We start from the raw sequence: 17,023 nt of genomic DNA, 5'->3' as shown, positions 1-17,023 counted from the left end.
GGCAACAGAGGGAGTCTTTACCCTATGCTGTCTCTCCCCTTCTCTCCATCTCTCTAAATTTACAAAATGGCCCAGGTGTTCCGGGAGGTGGCTTAGTGGATAAAGCAGTGACGTCTCAAGCATGAGGGCTCAAGTTGGATCCCCGAAAGCACATGTACCAGAGTGATGTCTGCTTTGTTCTCTTTCTCTCTCTCCTCCTATCTTTCTCACTGATACATAAATAAATATATGATTTTTTGAAAGTGGCCCAGACAAGTGAATCACACATAAGCTGAGGACATAGATCCCCTGACATTCCTCAATGCTCCATAACCTCTCAAAACAGCCTGTGAGGTCATTGCTACATAATGCAAGTGGAGAAACTGAGGCAGCTGGTGGAGACAGGGATCCCAGATTGGCCTCACTCTGCCCTGGCCCACCCAGAGAGCCTCGGTGAGCTCACATCTGCAGTGACCTCACTGCTCAGAACCGGGATGTTGAGATAAAACCTGGAAGCCAGGCCCAGGTGGGGAGTGATGGGTGTCTCCTTGGGAATGTGCCGCCAATTAAAAATGCCTCCCAGGCGGCTCTGGCAGATCCGGGCCTACTCTCGCGGGCAGTGCTGGCCAGCCTCCAGGCGGAGTCACTCTGCAAGCATCTGTGAGGTCCTACTGTGCACCAGGCATTGAACTAGGTGCTAGGGAGACAGAGAGGAGTGAAAACCATACTGGAGGGTACGATTTCTGTCCCGGACACATGTCCAGCCACAGATGGTCGCAAAGCCTCGGGATTTCTGCCAGTTAAGCCTCAGGCTCCCTGAGTTTTCCTCATCACAACCCCATGCCCTTAACCTCTTCCCCTCTCCACGACTCCCTTTCCCTTTTTATTATTTTTTTTGCAGGTGTGTGTGTGTGTGTGTGTGTGTGAGATGTGTCTTCTGCATTTTTGTATGCTCAACATCTACACAGCCCCTATGCTCGCATCCTTGTTTCTGTTCTGGCAAAAAAAGAAAGATTCTGCTATGAAAACTTAATTTGGGGGCTTTGGGGAAGAAACCACTGAATGTTGTTTCCCCTGCCGTGTTTTTTCCTTAATATTTATTTATTAATCTTATTAATTGTATGCTCTATAAAGCTACAAAAGCCCGTCTCAGCGCTAGTAACATGGAATTGAACCCGTGGCCTCCCGGACCTCAGGCATGCATGTCAGCGGCGCTCCTTCCCCGGGCGCCCACTGCGGTGTCTTCATGTTCTAAGGCCTCCGAGCCGCACGGGGGCGCTGCTCTCCTGCACCTCTGTCGCCCTCTACTGGCGTCGACAGTTGGTGCGAAGGGCGCAGACGCGAGCGCCGACCCACAGTCCTTTGCCTGCTTGCCAGGCGGCGCGGCGCGGCGCGTGCGCAGTGGGTGCGCGCAGCTGGGAGGCCGCTAGGTAGAAGGGGCAGGTAGAACCGCGGCTGGTGCGGGCAGGTGCGGGCCGGTGCCTGGGAGCGCGGCCTGGAGGGGCGCCGGCGGCATGGCGGGCTCGGGGCCCCTGGCGTTTGCTTCTGCAGCGTGAAGGCCGAAAAGGGCGTCGCTTTTTGCCCCAGGGGGCGTGACCTGAGCCCCGGTGCCCGGGCGGGAGGGGTGGGTCGTGTTGCCGACGAGGCGCCGGGGCTTTCGCAGTTTCCGGGCCGGGGGCGCGGGGCCGGGGGCGCGGGGGCGCGGGGCGCGGGGCGGCGAGTCACCTGGAAGGTGCGGGGCACCTCTGACGGCGCGCTCGCCGGCCACCGCAGGACATGCCACAGGCGGCACCGCGCGGCCATGGGGGCCCGCCACTCCGCTTTTGCTCGGCCCCGTTCCTGCAAGCGAAGGAAAGAAGATAATGGGGACGATCTGCTGGCCGAGCGAGAGCAGGAGGAAGCCATCGCGCAGTTCCCGTATGTGGAGTTCACCGGGCGAGACAGCGTCACCTGCCTCACCTGCCAGGGGACGGGCTTCATCCCAACAGGTGGGCGCCGGGCGGGGCTCGTCCCGTCCCCCAGACGTTACGGCAAGTTGATGGCGCGGCCTTGTGCCCAGGACAGAAGCCAGCTCAGCCGACATGATCCTTCAAGCCAGCTTCCACAACTTTTTTTTTTTTTTTTTTGGTCTCTTTATATCCACAAGCCTTTCTTTCTTTCTTTCTTTCTTTCTTTTTTTTTAAGTCTGTTTTCTTAGATTGTAACATTCAGGGTTTTTTTTAAAAATATTTATTTATTCTCTTTTGTTGCCCTTGTTGTTTTATCTTTGTTGTGGTTATTATTGCTGTTGTTGGAAAGGACAGAGAGAAATGGAGAGAGGAGGGGAAGACGGAGACAGGGAGAGAAAGACAGACACCTGCAGACCTGCTTCACCGCCTGTGTGGCGACTCCCCTGCAGGTGGGGAGCCGGGGGCTCGAACCGGGATCCTTACACTGGTCCTTGCATTTTGCGCCACTAGTGCTTAAACCATCGTGCTACTGCCCAACTCCCCATTCAGATTTTTTTAAACCATATTTTTATTTATTTACTTTGCCTCCAGGGTTATTGCTGGGGCTCCGTGCCTGCACTATGAACCCGTGGCTCCTGGAGGCCATTTTTTCACTTTGTTGCCCTTGTTGTTGTCATTATCGTTGTCATTGTTGTTGGATAGGACAGAGAGGAGTTGAGAGAGGAGGGAAGACAGAGGGGAAGAAAAAGACACACCTGTAGACCTGCGTCATCACCTGTGAAGCGACTCCCCTGCAGGTGGGGAGGCTCGAACCGGGATCCTTACGCGGGTCCTTGTGCTTTGCGCTTTGCGCCATGTGGGCTTAACCTGTTGCGCTACCGCCGACCCCCTATTTTTACTTATTATTGGATAGAGACAGAGAGAAATGGAGAGGGGAAGGGGAGATGAAGAGGATAAGAGACAGAGAGACACCTGCAGCCCTGCTTCACCATTAGCAAACCTTTCCCCCTGCGGGTGGGGACCAGGGGCTTGAACCTGGGTCCTTGTGCACTGTAGTGTGAGCACTTAACCAGGTGCGTCCCCACCTGTTCCCAGTTGTGACGTTATTTTGCTCTGCATCATGGGATTTGTTGGCAGACTCCCCCTCACCAGCACCACGTTATCTCTAAGTGGCTCACTGCAAGGCTAGACCGTTCCCAGAGGTGTTTTTGTTTGTTTGTCTGTTTTTGTTTTTTATATAAGAGGGTGAGATAGAGAGGAGGAGGAAGACACCAGAAGCACTGCTCCAGCATTCGTGAAGCTTCCCCTCTGCATGGGGTAGGGGTGGCAGGCTTGAACCTGGGTCTTCACCCATGAGAGGATATGCACTCTACCAGGTGGACCCGACCCAGCCCTGAGAGACTCATTTCTTCATTGCTCTGCTTCAAAGGGCACATGTGAGGTTGGGGTGGGGGAAGTCCCGGGGGGGGGGGGGCTGTCTTTTCTAGGCAGCAGGAAGGGAGTCATTAACGGGCTGTGGTCTGAACAATTTGTCAAGTGGGGCAAGAAATACCTAGGAGAGAAACTTGGATCGGGGTTAGGATTAGCTACTGTTAAGCCGGTGCTCAGAAGGGCTTAACAGTTCAAGTGAACCATCTCTTCCAAAACGTTGGTGTTTGAAATGAGGAAGGAGTAGCCTAGAGAAGTAATGGCCAGGCGGTACAAAGTCCGGACAGGAAGCAGGACTTCTCAGCTCCCTTGGCAGCACTGGCAGAGGACACAACACAGGGCACTTGGTAGATTTTTTATTTTGTGTCGTGTTCACTAGACCGGAAACGTGAACCAAGGACCGTATAGCAAGGTCTCTGTCCAGACAAATAATGTGTTGGGGGTGACTCAGTAAAAAAACCACACGAAGCAAAGTACTGTGGACACCTGGGGTTTGTTCTAGCAGAATAACACGTTGGTTCTTTTCTAGAGCAAGTAAACGAGCTGGTGGCTTTGATTCCGCACAGCGATCAGAGACTGCGCCCTCAGAGAACGTACGTCACCTCCGTCTCCTCTCGTTGCTTCTGGCCCTTCTCCCTCTTGCATGTGTTCATCTCAGTTAACTTTTTGAAAACGTGATGTTATTATAAACGCCCCCATTTCCTCTTTGCTTAGCCAGGTAAGCCCTCTGCTTCTCTCACAACCCGGAGGGACGTGGGGGGGACTGAAACTTAGAAATGTTCTGCGGACCTAGGGAAGAAAATGAATTAGAAGGAACTGGGGAAGAGGTGTGTCCTGAGAAGTGAGGAAATCGTGCTGTCCACATAGCTCCTCTTCCCAGATTGTGGACAGTATTCCACCAAAAAAGCTTCTGGTGCTGCACCTGTCTGTACCTGGACTGTGGTTTTCAGCTCTTTGTAATTTCCTTTCCCTCTCCCTTCATCCTGGGTTTGCTTTTACCCTTGTTCTTTGCAGCTTGGTGTCTGACTGCCTGGGTGGGTCATGTGCTGTGTCTTTGCAGTAAGCAGTATGTCCTCCTGTCTGTCCTGCTCTGTCTGCTGGCCTCTGGCTTGGTGGTTTTCTTCCTGTTTCCACATTCGGTCCTCGTGGATGACGGTGGCATCAACGTGGTGAAAGTCGCGTTTAATAAGCAGGACTCCCTCGTCGTCCTCGCCATCACGGTAAGACCTCAGGCCTCGCGTGCTGGATCCCACCCCCGCGAGCCTCTTACGCGCACTCACACTTGTCTCCTCACTCGTCCTCATGCAGGCCACCCTGAAAATCAAGAACTCCAACTTCTACTCGGTGGCAGTGACCAGTCTGTCCAGCCAGGTTCAGTACATGAACACGGTGGTGGGCACACACGTGACCACCAACGTCTCCCTCATCCCACCTCGGAGCGAGCAGCTGGTAGGCTTCTCCTCGAGGGTCCTTGCTGCTCAAGCCTAAGGGAAGCGTGGAGGCTGTGGGGATGCTGCAGCCTCGCCGCCTGTCCTCTCGTGTCCACGTGGTGGGAATGACTTGGTGAATAAGACCCACTGGCCCTGGCAGGTTCTGGAATTACGAAAAATTAGGGTGGGGGCAGGGGAACAGCTAACATTGAGTATGAGAGGAACAAAGGAATTTGAGGGGCTGGGTGGTGGTGCATCTGGTTAAGTGCACGCACTACAGTGCAGGAAGACGTGGGTTCAAGCCCCACGTGCAGGGGGAAAGCTTCATACACAGTGAAGCGGTGCTGCAGATGTCTCTCTCCATCTATTCCCAAAGGAAAGAATGAATGAATTTGTAAGAATTACAAATAGGTTTTTAGTTAGTTAGTTAGTTTTTGCCTCCAGGGTTATCGCTGGGGCTCGGTACCTGCATTATGGATCCATTGCTGCTGGCGGCATCCTTTTTTTCCCCATTGTTGTTGTTGGATAGGACAGAGAGAAATGGAGAGAGGAGGGGAAGACAGAGAGGGAGAGAAAGATAGACACCTGCTGACCTGCTTCACCACCTGTGAAGCGAACTCCCTGCAGGTGGAGAGATGGGGGGCTCAAACCGGGTTCCTTGGGCTTCGTGCGACGTGCGCTTAACCCAGTGTGCTAGCACCCAGCCCCAAGAAAATAATTTGATAGAAGTCAAGAAGAGGGGACTGGGTGTTGGTGCACCTGCTACAATGCACTAGAAGCAGGTTCAAGCCCCTAATTCCCCACCTGGGGAGGGGGGGGAGCTTTGCAAGTGGTGAAGCAGGGCTGCAGGTGTCTCTCTGAGACTCTTCCTCTCTGTCTCCCCTTTCCCTCTCCATTTCTGAACGTCCTTATCCAATAAATAAGTAAAGATAATGAAAAATATTTAACTAAGAAAATCATTAAAAACTTAAGAAAGAAATCAAGAGGAGGCAGGGTGAAACTGCCATGTGTTGCTCTCAGAGGGAAGAGCTGTCGGAGCCCTTCTAGAGCTTTGGAGGCTGCTTTGGGGACCACCTGAGGGAGCGGGCTTTTTGCCTGTTTGTTTTTTAATTTGTCCACCTGGGGCTCTTGCTTGCACAAGTCTGCCGCTCCCAGTGGACTTTTTTTTTTTTTTTTTTGTCCCCTTAAGTTTCAGACATAGAGGGAGAGGGAGGGAGACCAGTCTGTTATTCATAGAGCTTTCCTTGGTGCCAGACGTGGTGCTCCCACGTGGTGCTGGGGGCTCAAACCCAGAGCCTCACAGGCGGTATAGTGTGTCCTTCACTGAACGGGCATCTCCCGGCCCCTGGAGGAAGCGTTCTGTATGTGGTAGAGGAACGTGCCCGGGTCTTTGGATAGCTAGTCAGAGTGCTCGTCTGTGTAGCATTCAAACCTGTCGCCTGTAGATTTGACTCTGGTATTTTCTTTTCAGGTGAATTTTACCACAAAGGCTGAGATGGGAGGACCCTACTCCTATGTGTAGTAAGGATGATGGTCTTGGTGTGGGCTCTCCCCCAGAGAGAAATGTGTGTTCACTTAACGTCCCAGGCTGGGGGGCTCCCCCTGTGGCTGCTCCGGGGCTTACTTGGAGGATATGTCATGTGATACTCAGCCCCCAAGGTGCTGTCATTTTCAAAGAGAAAATTAAGCCTCTAGAGATACTGCCCAACTCCAGCTTTGGTATGATCAACCTAGAAAGAACAAAATATGTCAACGACATGAGAGGACGGGAGGATGGGAGGACCAGGTTGGGGCGGGTGCAGGCGAAGGGCGCCCCAGACAGACTGACGGCTCCTCAGACAGACTGGCGGCTCCTCAGTCTGACGGGTGCCTGTTCTCTTGGTGTCTTGTCTTGTCTTGTCTTGTCTTTTAAGACCGAACTCAAGCCTCCCACCTTTGCTTTTCGGCAGCTTTTTCTGCACATTACCCGGCATCCTGGTGCACAACATCGTCATCTTCATGCGGTGAGTCGCTCCTGCCCTCCTCCCGTCCCTTCTTCGTCCCCGTGCTCGTTGCTCCAGGAACTCACTGCCTTTGCTGGGGGGGGGGGGGGGAGGGCCTGTGTGGCCTGGAACTGGAAGGCAGAGGTGACCCAGCTCTACAGGCGACATCTGCTCCCTACCTCCCAGGCGCAGATGCGGTGTGTTTCCCTTGTTTATCACCATCATTGTTGCTATTGTTGTTATTAATGTCGTCGTTGTTGGATAGGACAGAGAGAAAGGGAGAAAGGGAGAGAGGAAGACAGACACCTGCAGACCTGCTTCACCACCGCCTGTGAAGTGACTCCCCTGCAGGTGGGGAGCCGGAGGCTCAACCCGGGATCCTTACGCTGGTCCTTGCACTTTCCGCCATGTGCGCTTAACCCGCTGCGCCACCGGCAGGCTCCCATTCAAAAGTCTCTTGTGGAGTAAAGTGAGCCCCCGTTGAGAATCACTTATTTAGAAAGTCACCTTGTGGGGGTCGGGCGGTGGCGCATTGGGTTAAGCGCATGTGGCGCAAAGCGTAGGGACCGGAGTAAGGATCCCGGTTCGAGCCCCCGGCTCCCCACCTGCAGGGGAGTTGCTTCACAGGCGGTGAAGCAGGTCTGCAGGTGTCTGTCTTTCTCTCTCCTTCTCTGTCTTCCCCTCCTCTCTCCATTTCTCTCTGTCCTATCCAACAACGAATTGTGTCAACAAGGGCAATAATAATAGCCACAACGAAGCTACAACAAGGGCAACAAAAGGTGAAAAAAAAAAAAGGCCTCCAGGAGCGGTGGATTCATGGTGCCGGCACCGAGCCCAGCAATAACCCTGGAGGAGGAAAAAAAAAAAAAAAAAGTCACCTTGTGGCCAAGCGCCTCTCGACAGGGAATGGTTCTCGGCCTGGTTCTGTAGCCATGAGGCCGTGCACCTAGAACCGACCCACCTTGTTGCCTGAACGTGCAAGAAACTGCTTGGGGAGTTTTTCTCCTTCAGTTCATCTGCACAGAATCAAGGGACGTAGCTCGGTGGTGGAGTGTTTGCTTCGCATGCCTGAATCTCTGAGCTCGACCTTAGGTACCCAAACAGAAACAGAAACAGAAAGCACACATGCATCTGTTTCCCCTTGGTCCCCTTTCTCCAGGACGTCAGTGAAGATTTCCTACATTGGCCACATGACCCAGAGCTCCTTGGAAACTCATCACTACGTGGACTGTGGAGCCAGTTCCACGGCCGTTTAGAAGCTGCCTTTGGTTTCCTTCAGGGGAGCGCCTCTCGGACAGCGTCTGTTCCCGGGGCCGGGGCCTGAGTGCCGAGCCTACCCAGATGGTGAAAGTGGCAGGGAAATCGGTCTCTCCATCCCAGCAGACACCCTCCTCCTCACCTGGGAGGATCGCTCCTTTCCGCAGCACCCTGTGTTTCAGCACCAGCAGAGTCACTGCCCAGCGTCGAACCATCCTCAGCAGATAATAAGCGCTCAAAGCAGGTTTGAAGAATCCAGCTCAGATCCTCCCAGCTGCTCTCAGGAGCTCCTCAGTAGCTCGTTCCCTCGGGCCGCGTTAGAGCTGGGATATGGGGCCTTGTCTCCACAGAAGAGGCAGCAGGGAGGGAGCCTTGGAAAACAGAAGAAAGCACAGACAAAGGTGTAACTTATTTTTCTTCACTTCTCCTAAATGCCTAGTGACTTGAGAGAAAAAAAGAAAAAAAAATTTTTAAAAAAAAAGACTTTTTTTTTTTTCCTGTAGAAAGTTGACTGTTGTTTTTGCCAGGAATCTATGTGGGGTTTGATTCACCCCCTATCCATTGGCTGGAACATGGATTGGGGATTTGGTAGAAAAATAAACTGCTTTTGATTCTTCCGTGTCCCCTCTTGACTGGGCAAGTGTCTTGGGCAGCACAGGGTAGTCTGGAATCGCCTGCTGAGGGCTCAGCGACAGCACAGGGTAGTGGAGGAAAGAAGGAGCCCTGCCGGGACTGTCCCCATAGTTGTCAGGGGAAGCAGCCTTCCAGCTCTCCATCCACCCCTTCTAGCAACAGGCTACCCGGCTCTTCTAGAACAGCAGCAGTGCCCCCTGGAGGCGAGAGGAGGTAGCGCAGTGATGCCTGAGGACTTCATTAACAGCTGCTTCCCTGAGGGGGAGGAGCTCCTCCCAGCAGCTAGTTGTCATCCTAAATTGCAGTACTTGGTTTAAGGCTGCAAATCTCTCGTCCTGGGTGGTGGCCCATGAGGTAGAATGCAGGTGTTATAGGCCCTGGGTTCAATCCCCTGGTCCCCGGGGAAAAAACTTCACAAGTGGTGAAGCAGTGCTCTGTCTCTTCTTTCATTTATTTATTTATTTATTTATTTATTCTCTTTTGTTGCCCTTGTCTTTTTTTATTGTTGTAGTTGTTGTTGTTACTGATGTCCTCGTTGTTGGATAGGACAGAGAAATGGAGAGAGGAGGGGAAGACAGAGAGGGGGAGAGAAAGACAGACACCTGCAGACCTGCTTCACCGCCTGTGAAGCGACTCCCCTGCAGGTGGGGAGCCGGGGACTCAAACTGGGATCTTTATGCCGGTCCTTGCGCTTTGTGCCACCTGAGCTTAACCCGCTGCACTACCGCCCGACTCCCCCTTTTTTTTTTAATAGAGGTGGGGGGAGGGGTTTTTTGTTTGTTTTTTATTTGCTTGTTTGTTTTTGCCTCTATCACTGGGGCTTGGTGCCTGTGTTAGGAATCCACTGCTCCTGGTGGCTGGTTTTTGTTTTAGATAGGACAGAGAGAACTGAGAGAGGAGGGGAAGATAGAGAAAGATAAGACATCTGCAGAACTGCTTCACCACTTGTAAAGCCACCCCCCTGCAGGTGAGGAGCCAGGGACTCGAACCAGGATCCTTGTGCGGGTCCTTGTGTTTCATACTATGTGTGCTTAACCCAGTGCGCCACCACCCAACCCCCCAAGTATTGTTTCTCTTATTTCTTCCTCCCCCAGTTGATTTCTATCTATTCAATAGTTGAAATTAAAAAAAAAAAAATCTCTTGAACCATCTCTACCCTCTTACCCCCCCCCAAGAGTGAAGTGCAACCCCACAGTGGTGGGGGGCTAATAGGAAGTTTGAGACTGAGGGGTTCTGCCCCTTCCCCAGCACTAGCTCCATGGGGAACCCTAACAAAACAGCAGACAGGAAGAAATTCCGTACACTAGTTTTTTTGTTTGTTTTGTTTTTTAATTTTTTTAATATTTATTCCCTTTTGTTGCCCTTGTTTTTTATTGTTGTCATTATTGATGTCATTGTTGGATAGGACAGAGAGAAATGGAGAGAGGAAGGGAAGACGGGGAGAGAAAGACAGACACCTGCAGACGTGCTTCACCGCCTGTGAAGCAACTCCCCTGCAGGTGGGGAGCCGGGGGCTCGAACCCAGGTCCTTACGCCAGTCCTTGTGCTTTGCGCCACATGCGCTTAACCCGCTCCGCTACAGCCGGACTCCCACACACTAGTGTTTGTCCCCATGCCCAGGGCTCCACTTTCAACATTTGCTTATGTTTTTGCTCCCCCCCCCCCATCTTGAAGGCTAAAGTTTATGACTATCTGGCTGGCACTGGTCGTGACTGACTCACTCAGAAGCTGAGGGTTGAAACCCAAGTTGCCGCGTTGAGCTGGGCCCGAGTGTCTTGTTCATGCAGGAGAGCAGTGCCTGTTCTGTGCATTGGTCAGGGGACTCACACTGAATCTGCCGACGGCAAGGCCGCCAGCCAGCTCACCTGGGAGGGCGCCTGTTTTCCTGTGTATGCAATCCAGCTTCACACCGCTGCCCCAGGGGAGGCCTCAGTGCTGTGGTATCTTTCCCTCTGTCCCTCTGTCTCTGAAAAAAAGAAACTGGCCTAAAGCAGTGAACCCCAATGATGACTCCCCCACAAGGTGGCATTTCTGAGAACATTTCCCTAGACAGAACATCCCCTAAGTTCATAAAGGTTCACAGTGCCGGGGTCCAGGCGGTAGTGCACCGGCTTAAGTGTACATAGTACGAAGCGCAAGGACCGGCGTAAGGATCCCTGTTCAAGCCCCCAGCTCCCCACCCGCAGGGGGGTCAGTTCACAAGCAGTGAAGCAGGTCTGCAGGTGTCTGTCTTTCTCTCCTCCTCTCTGTCTCCCCTTCTCTCCATTTCTCTGTCGTGTCCAACAACGACAGCAAGAACAACAATGGGAGAAAGATGGCTGCCAGGAGCAGGGGATTGGTAGTGCAGGCACCAAGCCCCAGTGATAACCCTGGAGGCCAAAAAAAAAAAAGTACACAGTGCTTCATTTTCACTTGGTTTTTTCCATTTTTTCCAGATAGTTCCTAGCCTATCATTTTGAGTACTCATTGGTTCTTAATTTTTTTCTTAGATATTTTTTATTACATTTCATTTTTATTTATTTTTATTTATTTTCCCTTTGTTTTGCCCTTGTTGTTTTATTGTTGTAGTCATTATTGTTGTTGTTATTGATGCCTTCGTTGTTGGATAGGACAGAGAAATGGAGAGAGGAGGGGGAGACAGGGAGAGAGAAAGATAGACACCTGCAGACTTGCTTCACCGCTTGTGAGGCAACTCCCCTGCAGGTGGGAAGCCGGGGGCTTGAACCAAGACCCTTATGCCGGTCCTCGTGCTTTGCACCACCTGCGCTTAACCGCTGCGCTACCGCCCGACTCCCTACATTTCATTTTTTTTTAAGTATCTTTATTGGCTAGAGACAGCCAGAAATTGAGAGGGTAGGGGAGATAGAGAGGGAGACAGAGAGACACCTGCAGCACTGCTTCACCACTCGCAAAGCTTCCCCCCTCCCCCGCAGGTGGGAACTGGGGGCTCAAACCCGGGTCTTTGCTTAATTTGTGTGTGTGTGTGTGGCAATGCACCTCAGTTACATTTCTTGTATTATGTTAAAATCCAGTTATACTATTCCATGGAGAATACTTGTCTGTGTCCATAACACCCTGAACACACCTGATCTCATCTGATTTCAAAAGCTAAGCACGGTCGGGCCTGGTTAGTACTTGGATGGAAGAATACTTCGGTTTTTTTAAACACACAACACTATGTCTTAAAGCATTGTTATGAAGTCTCATGCCGGTTTATATGCTAAACATCCCAACCCACTTTAGGATGTTGACCATAGTTTTATCATGCTTTCTGTCAATTCTTGAAAAAATGTTTGGTCTTGTTTCTTTTTTTTTTTTTAAGTGAAGACTATATATTAAACTTGAAGAGAACGTATTTTACTACTGCATTGTGACTTAGCAGGCTCTCCATGTATGCTTTACAGAGGGAAAACTCAGGTTACTAGCACTTTAGTGAACACTGGCGTGTTCATTGTCTTAAATCATCCTGCTATTTATTATTGATTTAGTATTGATTTTCAAAATTACATGTCAACTGTGTCAGCTTGGTCTTTTTTCTCAGCACCACCAAATTACAGAGGTCTAATAGCAGGCTCTGGTGTCATTACCCTTGCTGTGATGTTTGCAGTGGACTGAGAGTTGGGGGAAGTATTTCTTTCTTTTTTTTTTTTTTTTCTTTTCTCTTTTGCCTCCAGGGTTATTGTTAAGGCTCGGTGCCTGCACTATGAATCCACTGCTCCTGGAGGCCATTTTGTTGCCCTTGTTATTGTTATTGATGATGTTGTTGGATAGGACAGAGAAATGGAGAGAGAAGAAGACAGGGGGAGAGAAAGACAGATACACCTGTAGACCTGCTTTACCACTTATGAAGCGACCTCCCTGCAGGCGGGGGGAGCTGAGGGCTCGAACAGGAATCATTGTGCTGGTCCTTGTGCTTCGTGCTATGTGCACTTAACCTGCTGTGCTACCTACCGCCTGGCCCCCGAGGAGTGTATTTCTCAAAGAGGAAACCTCATTAGAGATCTCTTTCTTTTCTCCAGGATTATCTCTGGGTCTGGGTGCTGGTACTACGAATCCACTGCTCCTGGTGGCCATTTTTTTTCCTATTTTTTTAGATAGGACAGAGGGAAATCGGGAGAGGAGGGGGAGATAGGTAAAGAGAAGGATTGACACCAGACCTGCTTCGCCACTTATGAAGAATCCCTGCAGATGAGGAACCTGGGGCTTGAACCTGGGTCCTTGTGCTTCTTACTATGTGTGTTTAACCCAGTACACCACCTCCAGGACCCCCTAAAGACCTTTTTTCCTTTATCACTAGGGTTCAGTGCCAACACTACAAATCCACTACTCCTGCCAGCCTTTTTTTTTCTTTTCCATTTTTATTTGATAGGACAGAAATAAATTGAGAGAGAAGTGGGAGAGAGAGACCTGCATACTTGCTTCACTGCTTGCAAGTGACCCCCTCCCGCCCCAAAGGTGGGGAACCTGGGGCTCAAACCAGGATCCTTGCACTGGTCCTTGCACTTTGCACTGTGTGCGCTTAGCCCAGTATACCACTGCCCAGCCCCCAGAGGGTCTCTCTACTTTGTGTCTTGTTCAGCATCGGCTCTGACCTCTCTCTCAATTCCTTCTCACTGCTGGAAGTGTAACCTTAAAGAGATGCTTCATACAACAGAGTTGCCAAATCCAGAAACCTTTTATCTTGGTGTTCAGTGGTGGCACAAAAGGATACTAAACATCTGCTGTATGCCAAGGACTGGCTTTAGATGTGTTCTATCCAGTTAGGTAGCGACACTTTTAAAACACTATCTCGGGGGTCCGGGTGATAGTGCATTGGGTTAAGTGTACATGGAGTGAAGCACAAGGACCGGCAGAAGGATCCCAGTTCAAGCCCCTGGCTCCCAACCTTCAGGGGGTGGTTGCTTCGTAGGCAGTGAAGCAGGTCTGCAGGTGTCTATCTTTCTCTCCCCTCTCTGTCTTCCCCTCTTCTCTCGATTTCTTTCTGTCCTATCCAACAGCAACAACAATAATAATAATAACTACAACAATGATAAAACAAGGGCAATAAAAAGGGGGGGGGGATGGCTTCCAGGAGCAGTGGATTCATGGTGCAGGTACCAAGCCCCAGCAATAACCCTGGAGGCAAAAAAAAAACAACACTATCTCAATCCCCGTATCTTCCCCATCCCTTGTGGGTTCTTGGACTGGCTGGGGGGGGGCTATTTATTTGCATATGTGTAGAAACAGAGAGTACATAGGTGTGGGTTCCAAGGGCAGTGAGCAAAGGAATGGGACAGTGACCCGGAACTGTAAGAAGAGCAGGGAAACTCGTCTGACAAAGAGTTGATGCTTTGTAGTTGGATACTGTTTGCCCTGCCACAGAGATGGGAACCAAAAGAAAGGGAGAAGCCTTAATTTGGTGCAGTGCCTCTGATTTTCCTTCTGCTAAGCAGTTAAGAGATCGGCGAAGGTTTTTTGTAAACCTGCAGGGCCTCAATTGACCTCAGCTCAAAGTAACCCACATGCCAGAGTAACACAGAGTAACACAACTGGGGAGGCTTCTCCATCCCTCATTACTCCAGAGTAGGATTTCTGAGATCTCTGACTCAGCTATCCTATGGGCCCCAAGTCTGAAACAAGCATTTTTTTTTTAATCAGCCTATTGACAACCATGCTGCAGAAATTGAGAGGCCCCAGGTATTTTTTCTGGCCAAAATAATCCTTTATCTTTGCTTCTTTTTTTTTTATTTCTTTACTGGGGAATTAATGTTTTACATTCAACAGTAAATACAATAGTTTGTACATGCATAACATTTCCTAGTTTCCCATATAACAATACAACCCCCACTAGGTCCTCTGTCATCCTTCATGAACCTGTATTCTCCCCACCCACACACCCCAGAGTCTTTTACTTTGGTGCGATATGCCAATTCCAGTTCAGGTTCTACTTCTGTTTCTTTGCTTCTGTAAGCAGGATTCTTCACCACCTCCACAGTACTCTTGTGTTCTGTTTGCTTCAAGGGGGAAACTATTTCCAAAGTTCTCCGGTGATTTAACCTAGGATCCGGGGAACTTGAGTCAAGGTTTAGCTGGAGCTCACACTCCTGACTATTTAAACATTTTACTCCAACCTGTCAATGCCCACGTTCAGTGGGGAAGTAATTACAGAAGCCAAACCTCCCCCACTTCTTTCCTACTCATAAACCTAGACCCCATAATGATCCTGGGTCCATACTCCCAGAGGGGTAAAGAATAGGGAAGCTTTCATGGGGGTCGGGTGGTAGCACAGTGGGTTAAGCGACGTGGCGCAAAGCATAAGGACCCCGGTTCGAGCCCCCGGCTCCCCACCTGCAGGGTAGTCTCTTCACAGGTGGTGAAGCAGGTCTGCAGGTGTTTATCTTTCTCTCCCCCTCTGTTTTCCCCTCCTGTCCATTTCTCTCTGTCCTATACAACAATGAACGACATCAACAACAATAATAACCACAACAAGGATACAACAACAAGGGCAACAAAAGGGGGAAAAAATGGCCTCTAGCAGCAGTGGGTTCATGATGCAGGCACCGAGCCCAGCAATAACCCTGGAGGCAAAAAAAAAATAGGGAAGCTTTCAAGGGAAGGGATGGGATACGGAGTTCTGGTGGTGGGAACTGTGTGGAATTATACCCCTCTTATCCTATGGTCTTGTCAATATCTCCATTTTATAAATAAAAAATATATATTTTACTTGCTGGTCACTTTCATTGAGAGGAAAAGTAAGCTGAGCAAGGACTCACATTGCTAAGGCAGCTCTGCCCCTCAGTCCTTCTCCGGTCATGCTTGTCTAAAGCTGTTCTCACTAAAGAGGCCCTTGCTGGGGTCTGTGGGCTCACGGGAATCGGTGATGATCCTGGGAGCCCTCACATTCCCTTCTGCCAGGCTGGGAGCAGGGAGCAGCTACGTGCACTGCCCTGCGGGGTACAGTGGTGCCTCTTCTTTTGGCAAAGGACTTCCTGTTCCATGGCTTTTTTTTTCTGGAGCCCTTCCTTCCAGAGCAGCTGCTGGGGCCCAGGCGATGGTAGTTTGTGAAGGTTCACCTTGATACACTTGTAACAAATGGAACTCTGCTTACAAAAGTCCCGAAGGATGGTGAGGGTCTACAGAGCTGTCTAGTAAGAGTGAATGAGTCTGACTCCACTGTGGGGAGGGTGGGGAACTGGGTGGACTGAGTGTGATTGACAGGTTTGAACCAGACTCCAACTCTGCAGCTCCACCCACTGCCTAGGGAAACTTTTTTGTTTTCTTTTACCTCCAGTGTTGTTGCTGGGGCTTGGTGCCTGCACTATGAATCCACTGCTCCTGGAGGCCATTTTTTCCCATTTTGTTGCCCTTGTTTTTGCGTTTCTTGTAGTTATTATTATTGTTATTATTGCTGTTGTTGTTGGATAAGACAGAGAGAAATGGAGAGAGGAGGGGAAGACAGAGAGGGGGAGAGAAAGACACCTGCAGACCTGCTTCACTGCTTGCAAAGTGACCCCTTGCAGGTGGGGAGCCCGGGGCTTGAACCCACATCCTTAGCAGTACAGCTTCCTTTTTTGGTCTTCCTAGCTATGGGATAGGTATTCTAAATACGTATTTTAAATGACATGTTTTAGTTTTGCTCTTTTAAAAGTGTGTTATGAATTAGCTCTAACAAGGTGCATACCAATTCAACAAGCCAACATCATAAGTTGGATATTAACGCGTACAAATTCCAACAAAAACAGTGCCTAGTTGTGGCTTTTAGTATGTCTTTGTAGAGAAGCTACCAACCTGATTAAACTGGGGCGGTGGGGGATGAGGTAGGGAAGAGAGGCAGGAGCAGAGAAAGGGATGGCTCCTTGGCATATCAGTGCTTCCAAGTCTCTTGGCATCTGTTTTGCAGAATACTGCAGTTGTCGCGATTGACTTTGTGTCTCCTGCCCACTGGACACAGTACTACCACTGTGCTTTCAGGTGGAGAAAGTGGCAGCTTCCTCTGCTTTTTGTCATACAACCATCAGTGACTGGAAGTCAGGGGATGCCTGGTGGTAGAAGTAGGAGGGATGAAAGGTCTTCTACTCATAAGCCTAGTGCTGGGGGGACATCCAGGGAATGGGGGCAGGGGCAGGGGAACAGCAGGAGAGGGGCTGGGGAGTATGCACCTAACACTTAGACTATCCTTTCACCAAGTCTTAGAGAGACAGATGAACAGGTCACCGAGGTGATCTGAATGTATGCACTGACCATAGGCCTCTGTGATTTGTTCCTTCCCACACCCCACACTTGCTGGGGAGCACCTCTGAGATCTCTCATCCAGCAAGATGTGCCCCCTCCCATTTGATCACACCCCAGAGCCAGGGAACACAGGATTTCTTTGGCACTGCCCTGC

At 50.5% G+C, this 17,023-nt stretch overlaps 1 protein-coding gene across 2 annotated transcripts; it reads left to right on the top strand.

Annotated features, from left to right (window-relative positions):
• Positions 1-1,312: 1,312 nt before the first annotated feature.
• On the top strand, positions 1,313-8,646 carry TMEM106C (transmembrane protein 106C). 2 transcript variants are annotated; one of them, XR_009550869.1, is made up of 8 exons: positions 1,313-1,437; positions 1,753-1,967; positions 3,886-3,949; positions 4,417-4,576; positions 4,665-4,805; positions 6,258-6,307; positions 6,700-6,789; positions 7,928-8,001. XR_009550869.1 is itself a non-coding variant. In XM_016185221.2 (8 exons), exons 2-8 carry the CDS (start codon positions 1,781-1,783, stop codon positions 8,022-8,024), a joined length of 753 nt encoding a protein of 250 aa, XP_016040707.1. In that variant the 5' UTR covers positions 1,315-1,437; positions 1,753-1,780; the 3' UTR covers positions 8,025-8,646. The 2 variants fall into 2 exon arrangements, 1 of the variants encoding a protein (XP_016040707.1); XM_016185221.2 differs by having other exon boundaries at positions 1,315-1,437; positions 6,736-6,789; positions 7,928-8,646.
• The last annotated feature ends 8,377 nt before the right edge of the window (positions 8,647-17,023 follow it).

This window comes from Erinaceus europaeus, chromosome 7, assembly GCF_950295315.1.
Source record: "Erinaceus europaeus chromosome 7, mEriEur2.1, whole genome shotgun sequence".
NCBI classification, from domain to species: Eukaryota; Metazoa; Chordata; class Mammalia; order Eulipotyphla; family Erinaceidae; genus Erinaceus; species Erinaceus europaeus.
This window is presented reverse-complemented; position numbering and strand designations above follow the sequence as displayed.

What these genes read in the sequence shown, in the direction of transcription:
- TMEM106C (XM_016185221.2), top strand. Translation starts at nt 1,781, where the DNA reads ATGGGGGCCCGCCACTCCGCTTTTGCTCGGCCCCGTTCCTGCAAGCGA. An exon ending in TCGTCGTCCTCGCCATCACG is followed by an intron (nt 4,577 to 4,664) that starts GTAAGACCTCAG and finishes GTCCTCATGCAG; the next exon opens with GCCACCCTGAAAATCAAGAA. An exon ending in GGACCCTACTCCTATGTGTA is followed by an intron (nt 6,308 to 6,735) that starts GTAAGGATGATG and finishes GCTTTTCGGCAG; the next exon opens with CTTTTTCTGCACATTACCCG.